We start from the raw sequence: 9,330 nt of genomic DNA, 5'->3' as shown, positions 1-9,330 counted from the left end.
ACACACACACACACACACACACACACACACACACACACACACACACAAATCCTGTGTGCACAATATTTTCTTACAGGCAGGTATGGTGCTAAGGCTCCACAGGACTCTGCCACCAACAATCTCCTCTCTGGATATTTGTGGTTAATCTGCAGAAGAAGAGAGCAAGATTTAGAGGAAAACATTTGAAAAGAAACACAGGAACAGAAGTTGAAAAGAGGAGAGAAGTAGACTGGAGGGCAGCCACGCTGGAATGGAAACAACTTGAATATCATCAACATGCTGACCCTGTGGAAACCGCTATTGGTCTCTCTGGGCAAATTCTCAGCCTCCAAACATCTGGTAGCTGTTCCCATAAATGTGTTGCATTAGGTGACACAGGTGGCAATGAAAACAAGACTGCTATCACATATAAGTCAGGGACAATGGACAATAATAGGGATGTTCTGAGTCAGAACATGCAAATACAACTACATTGAATGGTATGCTCACTAAATACAAGACACAACTGAGAAACTAATAATAGAACAGAGGAACATCCCTCATGAAGTGTAACTTTTAAGTGTCACAAGTGACAATAAAAAAACATTTAAAAAAAAAACTCAGAGGTTGAGCAAGTACTGGTGTTCATTTTGGAGCAAGTGAACTTGAAGCGCTTCTTGCTTCACCATTGCAGAAAATCAGTGACAGCATATTCAATAACAAAGACCACATGCAGTGTCTGCCCTGTACCTGTTCCCAGCACTGAGGAAGTAGTTCAGCCTCGACACGTGTGGGACCCACATGCCTCGCAAACGCAACACACCCCGTCAAGATCATTTGTCTTTGGAAACACAACAACAGGATACAGTCATTTAGTGTCTCACCAATGGGGCTAATCAATGGTATCTTGGTAAGAGGTCGATCATCGGCCATAATAAACTAAATATTGATGTGTCTACAAAACACAAACGTACACACCTCTGCTCATCATCTGGTCTCTTGATTAGGTTGAAGAGGATGTGGAGGAGCTGGTCCCTCTCTCTAGACTCCGGGTGAAGGCAGGCGGTACATAAGATGAGCGGGATCAACTCCTGAAGGAGAAGTGATGAGAAAGACACAGAGAGAGAGAAGTAGCATCAGTTTAGATTACTTTACAATAGGAGGGCGCGGTTGAAACACAAAGGGAAGAGATTGTCGGCAGCAGTCAAGCAGGCCTGGAAGTCTATGGAGGACGGGCAGTAGGAAAGGGTAAGAAGGTGTGTCTCAAAAAAGAGGAGAGAATAGGGCAAAGTCACAGGGAGAAACACAGGGAACCAACAGGAGTCCGTCAACACCAGTGGAAACATGCTTACCTTCAAGACCTTGTTGGTGTCATACCTTGACTCATTTAGGCTTTGGAGTCACGTACATACAATGAGAGAAACTTAAATAGTGCATGCACACACCCAGACACAGCTGCATTTAGACAGACACACATATAGACCTTTTCAAACTAGTTAAATGTTTGTTAATGCAGTAGCTGACAGGAAGTCATCTTAGACCAAAGCCGTAGCCTAGAAACCGAATGGTAATGAAAAGGTCTATACATATTGCACGAGTTCCTCTGCTAGAACACGGTTCTATGACAGAGTTCAGATAGAGTTTATGGACCTTCCTGCCAGAGGGGAGAGAGCTCAGCTGCCCTTGATACAGGGCCTCCATGGCCAAACTGTGGTCAGCCCGCCATTCCAGCCACACACACCCAAATTAGAGAGTGCACACAGAGTTAAAAATATGTTTTTAGTTTTTTTTTCAAACAAACTTTCTTTTTTTTCCCCCCAAGAAGATATTATAGTTCCCTGCCAAGTGCTGGAAGAACGAGTACAACCCCAATGCTGGACCGGCATGTGGACCTGACAAGAGACACTTTTAAAGACAGGCTGCGATGAGTCACTCACTAAATAGTGGACCAGCCCTCGGAAGTCCGTGCCATGTTGGCTATCTTTTATAAAGTAAAAATATGACATTTAAGTATCAGAGGGTCATTTTAAGTGGTTACATGACGAGTTAAATATGGGTGAAATCAGTTCAAGCGTCAAAAACCAGCAAATGAACTCTATTTAATACTCTGGCCTCTGAAATTACCATACATCTTTACAAGAGACATTTTTGAAGACTTAACAGCACTGGCCTGATAAAACAAATACAGGAATTCAGCACACATCTGAAAAGGCCAGAACCCATGCTGCTCCTGTTCTATTTCTGAGTGAACTCCTGTGTTACTGATGTGAAGACTCCTTCAGGAGGTTAAACATCTGACCAGTCCTGGATAAACATTGTGGGCAGGTAGAGTGGACAGCACGACGCCAGGACCTTTGAGGCCAGGGGGGCCTGATGCTTCACTCCAAAAAGCAGAGCAACTGCACATTTCAGTCCAAGGACCACTATGTGCCGCATCCAAATGTTGCACTTTCCACATTCTAAATCTTATCAAATCTTTTTAAAATGTCATTTCTTTGCAACTGTCTCACATTACAATAATCAAATAAAGACCTGAAATTAATATCAATAGAAAATAAAAACACAGATTTCCAGATACAGTGATAACCATCTCTTTGTCCATACACATGCAGTGTCACTATGCCGTACAATCACTGCTGTTTTAATGCACAGGTTTATGTAAAAGGGCTCAAGCGACTCGACAAAACAAAATAATAATACCTCACAGGGAGAAAAAAAAAAAATCATGCTCAATTTTGTGAAGCGGTAAAGCCAGAAGCAAGACGGCCTGTACCTTATGGTGGCACAATTTGTGTACTGTATATGCATGCTTCACGATGGGCTTATGCCGATTACATGACTTGTATTTGGTGCCGCAACAGTCACAAAATCAAACTGCAGTCGTGAGTGATTGTTGATGCACTATTGTATGCAAATGAGGCATGGCTGATGTTTTTGCAGGTTGTGGCCGTTATTATTTTATTTGTAGCCTCCTGCATAGCCTTCTGTCCTCCAGGTGCCTTTTCTTTTCAGTTGGTTTTCTTTTTTTTTTAATCCATTCTGACTTTCTACTGCATTATCACACAAGCCATAGCTTGAGTACAAACACACAGCACAATGTAAACAAGGTCTGTCATCCGAGTTATAACTTCACTCCTAATCTTTATTCTCGTAACAGCCCTGATAAAACGGTCAATGTTCCTCGTCTCTCCAGTAATTCGTTAAACATCACAGTTAATCTGGCCCGTAGAAAAAGGAAGTCACCCCTTACAGGATACAGTTAGTATCTTCATAGTGATACCACTAGACACATCTTTTACTGTATATTCAATTGGATAAGAAAAAAAAAATGCTGTAACAAATTACCCCAAATCAAGCCTTTTCCACCGTAACGAAAGGAAAATACAAGCGCATTGCAGTGTGCTAGAAAAACATAATGTTTAATGATTTACAGTGACTGATATTACAGCCAGGTGGCAGGCAGGGTTTTAATGCATCATTCCACCATTTCAAGTCAAACACCCTTTGTTCTTAAGTGGGTGTCACGTTCAGACAACTAAAGGTGTGCCTTCTCTCCAGGCTTGTGGTGGTAAGAAAGCCTCAAGTTACAAGATGGAAGTGTGAGCAGCTGTGTGTGTGTGTACTCAATGTCACGGTCGGTGAATCTAACGGATATAGAACAAAGTCCACACCACTCAGACCCAGAGGCTTGAATGTTCTGTGTGTTAATCTTTGTCATGCTCAACCCCAGTTTGTTTATCCTGATTTTGCAAAGAGATTAAGTTCTTCTTAACTGTCAGAGTTTGACTAAAGCAACATAACCATTGTGATATGCAAAGCAGCCCGACTGGGAACTACTCCAACCAGACTCACCTCTTTCAAAACACTGCATTTTGTGTCTTACCAAGTTTCAATACACTGTGTGCAAAATTCAAGCACATAGTATTTGTACACACGTGGAAAAACACACACACACACACACACACAGACACAAATTGCATGCAAGCAGTTCTGTTTGGGCGGAACACCTGTGCAGGTGTCTGCATCACAGCTTGGAGGGAGTAATCGCTTAGCAAATGCCTAATCCATTTTAAAATCGCTTACATTTAGTTACCTGGAAGCCCTGGACACTTCATAGCAAGGACCAAAAAAAACAAACGGTCTTCTCTGGTTTTATTTAGCCATTAGAATATATAGCATTAAGCTACTTTTAAAAAGGTGCGAGGTGATGATACAAGATTAATTAAAATCACTCTAGAGTCTCAAACGCCACAGCAGATAAATCAGGGAACCAATAAGAGAAGAAGTAAAGACACACTGGGGTTAAGAGACATACAGTACATGACCCACTCACTGTTTGGCTGAAACTGCATACCTTTGCATATCAGTTCACATTTTGGGTATAAATTTCATATTTCGTGTTAAGACAATGCAAGACTGCATAACGACAGTCACTCTACAGAAATGCCAGCGCTACAGTGCTTATGAATAAAATTTGAATAATTATGGCAGGCTCGACCCTAATGTGGCAGCAGTTGTAGCCAACAGGAGCAGGGCATAAGTTACATGTTTTAGGTCTACAGGTCATGTGACAACCATGCAGATGAATGCGTGAAAGACTCACCTGGCAAAGATGTGCAACCATTCTCTAGAGGAGAGGCATGCATGAGAGTGAGAGAATGAGTGAGACGAAAAGAGAAGAGTAAAAATAACACCAGTGAAGGCAAGAAGGACAGCAAACATGAGTGGGGGACAAATACAGCAGAAGGGAAATGATGACACTGGTGGAAACAAATGCCATCATAAAGGAAGGTGAAATTCCCAATCAATAGATAGACACAAGTCAGCTGGGTATTTGCAGGTTATGAAATCTATGATTGGCACTGCAAATGTCTGAATGAGCTCTTTATTCATACAGCTGGCAGAAGACACAGTCACATCCGGGGGGGGGGGGGGGGTCAACAAGGAGAAAGATGCTAAGTGTAGCATTAGCACATAAGATGTGATACTTCATTATGACCATCGTAAAGAAACCAGCAATCAAGCTTTCTAGACCACTGCCAAGAACACTGGAAGCCTCTTCATGGTGTGAAACACTACATCGGATGTTCGTTGGATTTTGGGAATGCCTTGTGGCACAAACCAAGGAGAGGGTGGTGTTCTTTCAGAGCAAACTGAACTACATTTTTCTCACAATAGCAGATGGTAAAATGGGTGACTCACCAGCAGAAAAATAACTCCCTTAACTGAAGGGGATAAACATGATGAAAGTTAAGAATTGATTTACTGCCCATCTACGAAGACATAGTTTGGATGGGAATGTTTACAAGCTGAAGATGACTGTCCTCTCTACAGCTTCCCCTACATTTTCACCTTGCTTAGCCCTGCTGCTGTGTGTGGATCTATTGGATTGTGCAGAAGCCTGTGATGACGACAACAATCAAGGGGGAGGAGGAGGAGAAGAGGAGCAGCGGCAGAAGTGGGGTTACCTCTCGTTTAGCAAGAAGGACATTGGGGACGATGTGAGGGAGGCAGCGGCCCAGCATTAACATCACACTCTCCTCACTCTCTGCTATACGAGACACCTGGAAATGAGAGGGGCGTTATGTACTGTACTGTACGTGGTCATAAAAGTACTCTTCTGCATGACAATGTCCTGACCTCTGCTCCCAGGCGGCTGTCGGAGCACATTCTGCAGAAGGACAGCAGGGCTTGCAGGAAGGCCGGGGATAACTTTCTGCGACACCACAAACAAAAAGAGCAAAAAAACAGTCAGTACAGTCTGCACCACTCGATCTGTACTCCACGAGAGCTATGGAGTTTGGCCTGACCGCGGAATGATTGAGGACTGGGCCATCCTGCCAGAGAGCTCAGTGGAGCCACTCTCCCATGTCACTGCAGTGTATTTTAGTGGTATATAAAACAAATCTATAGATAGATGGAGTTTGGCTACAAGACATTCGTTATTAGGAATAACCCCTTGAGATGTACCATCTCGTTTTCAAGGGGGTCCTCAATGAAATTTATACAATACAAGCACAATTAGACAAAACATTTAACAAAAAACTAAATTAGCAAAATGGATAATTCTTTCAAAGGTTAAAGAAAAGCATTACTGTCAGTGATAGCATTATGTAATGAAGCCATAAGACATAATTATAGAGATGTCATTATGGATATGCTCAACTGATCCTATAATAAGAAGACAGCGCATTTGAACCGGTGGAAAGATGCTATGGATCGAATATTCACAGGTAGATTATTCCAATCAGAGGGAGCTTTAAACATAAAGGCGTTCTTAGCTATTGACTTGTTACAGTAGCACAGTGACCTGTTCAATAGCAGATGACGGCCAACTGTATTTTGCCGCTCAATTTTTGGAACTGTATGAATCTGGTAAAAAGGGAAATATAAGAGAATATGAAGGTATATAGACAACACAGTACTCCATTCACCGGATGATTCACTAGATGTCGGTGCACTAAATATACTACAGCATGGGTGGCAGAGTGGTAAGACATGTTTGCATGTGACCAAAAGTCAAATTCCCACCAGGGCTGCTTTGTGCTCTGAGAAAATTTATTAAGTTACATTTTCACTCAAGAGGGCAGCCAACCGCCAGTAAGTGCTGTTGGAATTGTCCATTGTGGCGGCATAAGCTGATAACTACCTCCATCTAGTGCTTACATCTAGTAACTACACTGAGAGGTACCGAGTATACTGAATATTATTTTCAGTCTATTTTCAAGTACCACCTGAAAAATCTGAAAGGTAACTCATCATTTGTACCGTGTATCAAGCAACACCGACAAACACACAAGAATTGCAAGTTTGTATTGTGTCTATTATATCTGTCTACAAAAGAAGTATATACAGAATTTTCAGGACTCACCTGTTAGATTGAGCAAACTGGACAGGAGGCCGACTCTTAAGCGCATGAAGGGAATGTGGGCGAGGCTGTGAAATGGTCTGAGTAGAGGAGGGGTCCGGGTTAGTTTCAGACTCTGAAACCCCCCGGATGTCCATATACTGGCCGTTATCTGTAGGAGGCTGAGGGTAAAACGAGATTAAGTTGGAAATAATGGGTCAAATGTCCGGGCCTCTGTCAGACTACATCAAGAAAAAAAAGAAAATATCACTTCTTTTATTCCAGGACACTGGTACTATTAACACAAGTCTGTGCATTACATATTCAAATGAACCACATACCACAGAGAGAGGGTCAGTGTAGGAAGTGTTGGTGGTGGTGGATGAGGGGGAGGGGTTAGATGTCTTCTGGAAGCCCAGGTCCAGAGTAGCCAGAGGTGGGGAGGAGACGGTCCTCTTCAGTGTCTGAATCTCACTGTGGGGGTTAGATGAACGAACATGACTCTTATTAGTGAAGAAGTGAGTCAAAAAGACATACTGCAAGTCTTCCATCCAAAAGTAGTGGTAGAGCACTTGTGTAAAATGCCTCAACAATTTCGGATGGTGGTAAAGCAAATCTTTCTGAATCTTAATTATTCCACATGGAATGAAAATAGACTCCACTACTGTATCAGAACAGAGTTTCCTCTGTAATTCAGTGCAGCGCTTCGGGGAAATGTCCATACGGGTTCTACCTCACGGCCGGTTTTGGTCACAGTTATGGTAATAATGTGTACTGAAGTGCTGAATACATATGCAGATTTTCATGGATGCTTCTATTTATTTCTTTCTCTAGTGGTATTGGTAAATGGTTCTCTTGTAATGGCATACGATTGTTATGAATAGGTGAAACTGTGTCAGCAGCACCATAGCATACTAACAGTGAACATAATAAGACATATAGCACAACTCTCGGCAGTGTCTTAGCCATTTTTACATTCTGACTGATTCACTTTTATATAAGCACATTATTAGCACACACATGCACTCGGGCACTCACCTCTGCAGTTTCTTGATCTGCTCAGCGAGGCTCTGCTTCTCATTGCTGAGGAGGCTTATCTGGTATTCCAACTCTTGGACAACTTCTGTCTGCTGCTATAGAGGGACAAGAAGATTTTAGACACTTTATTACACCAGCTGAAGAGTGTGTTCTCCAATAAGTCAAAAATATTCATTAATTGGTAATATCTCAGACTTTATTGAAATAACTTTTCAATTAGTTCCACAGCCTTTTACTGAAACAATGTGAATGTAGAAGGGGCCATTAAGTTTTTCATCATTCAAGCTCAGTGGACCGCCTCCAGTTCGTTGCTGTAACGAGTCAAAGCAATTGACCTTCGGTGGAGACTGCCACTGCCTCTCAACGAGTGTGTAAATGCACATTTTCAGTTTAAGAAAGAGAGCACAAAGGGCTGCGTGTCCATGATAATGGAGTGCCCATCTCTGCTTTGGAATAGCAACAATTTTGTGATCGCAAAGCTCTTGATGCAGCCAAAAGGAAAACACCTGACTGATTGCCAAAAAATCCAACATTGATGGATGGATGGACAGTTCAGCTCATGAAGAACTGTATATCCCTGAATAAAACCCATACATGTACATACACACCAACCTGATGTGAGAGGTCAAGCTTTTTTGGGGGATCTTGGGCAATGCATTTTCCTGGAAGATCGGCAAAATCCACCCCTACTGACACATCAGCCATGTCCCGGGGAGAAGGGAGAGGGGTACCACAGTTCCTGTAGAGATGTAACAGGTCGGGGGGTTTGGGGATGTTGAGGCCGACATCATCCCACAACTCAAAGTCCTGCAAATACATTTAAAAAAACCAAATGAATAAACTATTTGTGGCGGACGGGTGTGTGTGTCCTCTGCATAGACAAAGCAGGAATTCATGCAGGCTCAGAACAGGACAGCTGATCCCAGTTGTTGAATTTATTTATGGTCACATGACCCTACCACAGCTCTTAGACCAGTGCCCTGAGGCTCACAAGTCTGATACCTCCTATTTCAAATAGGAATCATACACTTTGTATTAAGAAGCAGTCAGAAATAAATGACTACAAATTTTTTATTCCATTCAGATATTTGTCATTCAGCCAGAAAAATCTTTACCTGATCATCATTTTCATCGGAGAAGGTGATGGATGAGAGTTTGTGTTCATTTTTTAATAAATATTCATTTACAAGGAAGTTTAAGGCTCTTTTCTCCAGTGGGCGTATAGGCTCCTGAGGTAGAGAGGAAAGAGAAGCTGTGAAATGACTCACTCAAAGTCTAGCAGTAACATCATCACAGGGTTTAAAGGAACACATTTCATCTTCTGAGTCATTTGAAAAAGGAAAGGAATTCTCAAATCTTTTAACACTTAAAAATCTCCCACCTGAATTTCAGGACTTGACTTGAAGTTTTTTCTCTCGTGAGAGGGACCTTCGCTCTCTGAGAAATTGAGAAGATTTTAGATGAGT

At 42.2% G+C, this 9,330-nt stretch overlaps 1 protein-coding gene across 7 annotated transcripts in view; it reads right to left on the bottom strand.

The window, feature by feature from the left end:
* The window catches only part of relch (RAB11 binding and LisH domain, coiled-coil and HEAT repeat containing), a 30,603-nt gene that overhangs the window by 13,649 nt on the left and 7,624 nt on the right, over nucleotides 1-9,330 (bottom strand). For 3 of the 7 annotated variants that reach the window (XM_031849953.1, XM_031849954.1, XM_031849959.1), the window contains 12 exons: nucleotides 9,246-9,301; nucleotides 8,980-9,093; nucleotides 8,477-8,671; nucleotides 7,865-7,959; nucleotides 7,168-7,300; nucleotides 6,851-7,008; nucleotides 5,620-5,695; nucleotides 5,448-5,543; nucleotides 4,583-4,606; nucleotides 958-1,070; nucleotides 730-820; nucleotides 75-146 (listed from right to left, as the gene is read on the bottom strand). In XM_031849953.1, coding sequence (XP_031705813.1) covers nucleotides 75-146; nucleotides 730-820; nucleotides 958-1,070; nucleotides 4,583-4,606; nucleotides 5,448-5,543; nucleotides 5,620-5,695; nucleotides 6,851-7,008; nucleotides 7,168-7,300; nucleotides 7,865-7,959; nucleotides 8,477-8,671; nucleotides 8,980-9,093; nucleotides 9,246-9,301 — 1,223 coding nt within the window. The remainder of the gene's footprint in view (nucleotides 1-74; nucleotides 147-729; nucleotides 821-957; nucleotides 1,071-4,582; nucleotides 4,607-5,447; nucleotides 5,544-5,619; nucleotides 5,696-6,850; nucleotides 7,009-7,167; nucleotides 7,301-7,864; nucleotides 7,960-8,476; nucleotides 8,672-8,979; nucleotides 9,094-9,245; nucleotides 9,302-9,330) is intronic. The other 4 variants (XM_031849956.1, XM_031849958.1, XM_031849960.1 and 1 more) reach the window with 2 other exon arrangements.

The sequence above is a fragment of the Anarrhichthys ocellatus genome, unplaced genomic scaffold, assembly GCF_004355925.1.
Source record: "Anarrhichthys ocellatus isolate YVR2014 unplaced genomic scaffold, GSC_Weel_1.0 scaffold10, whole genome shotgun sequence".
In the NCBI taxonomy this organism is placed as follows: domain Eukaryota; kingdom Metazoa; phylum Chordata; class Actinopteri; order Perciformes; family Anarhichadidae; genus Anarrhichthys; species Anarrhichthys ocellatus.
Note: the sequence above shows the minus strand (reverse complement) of the source record. Positions and strands in the feature narration are given on the sequence as shown.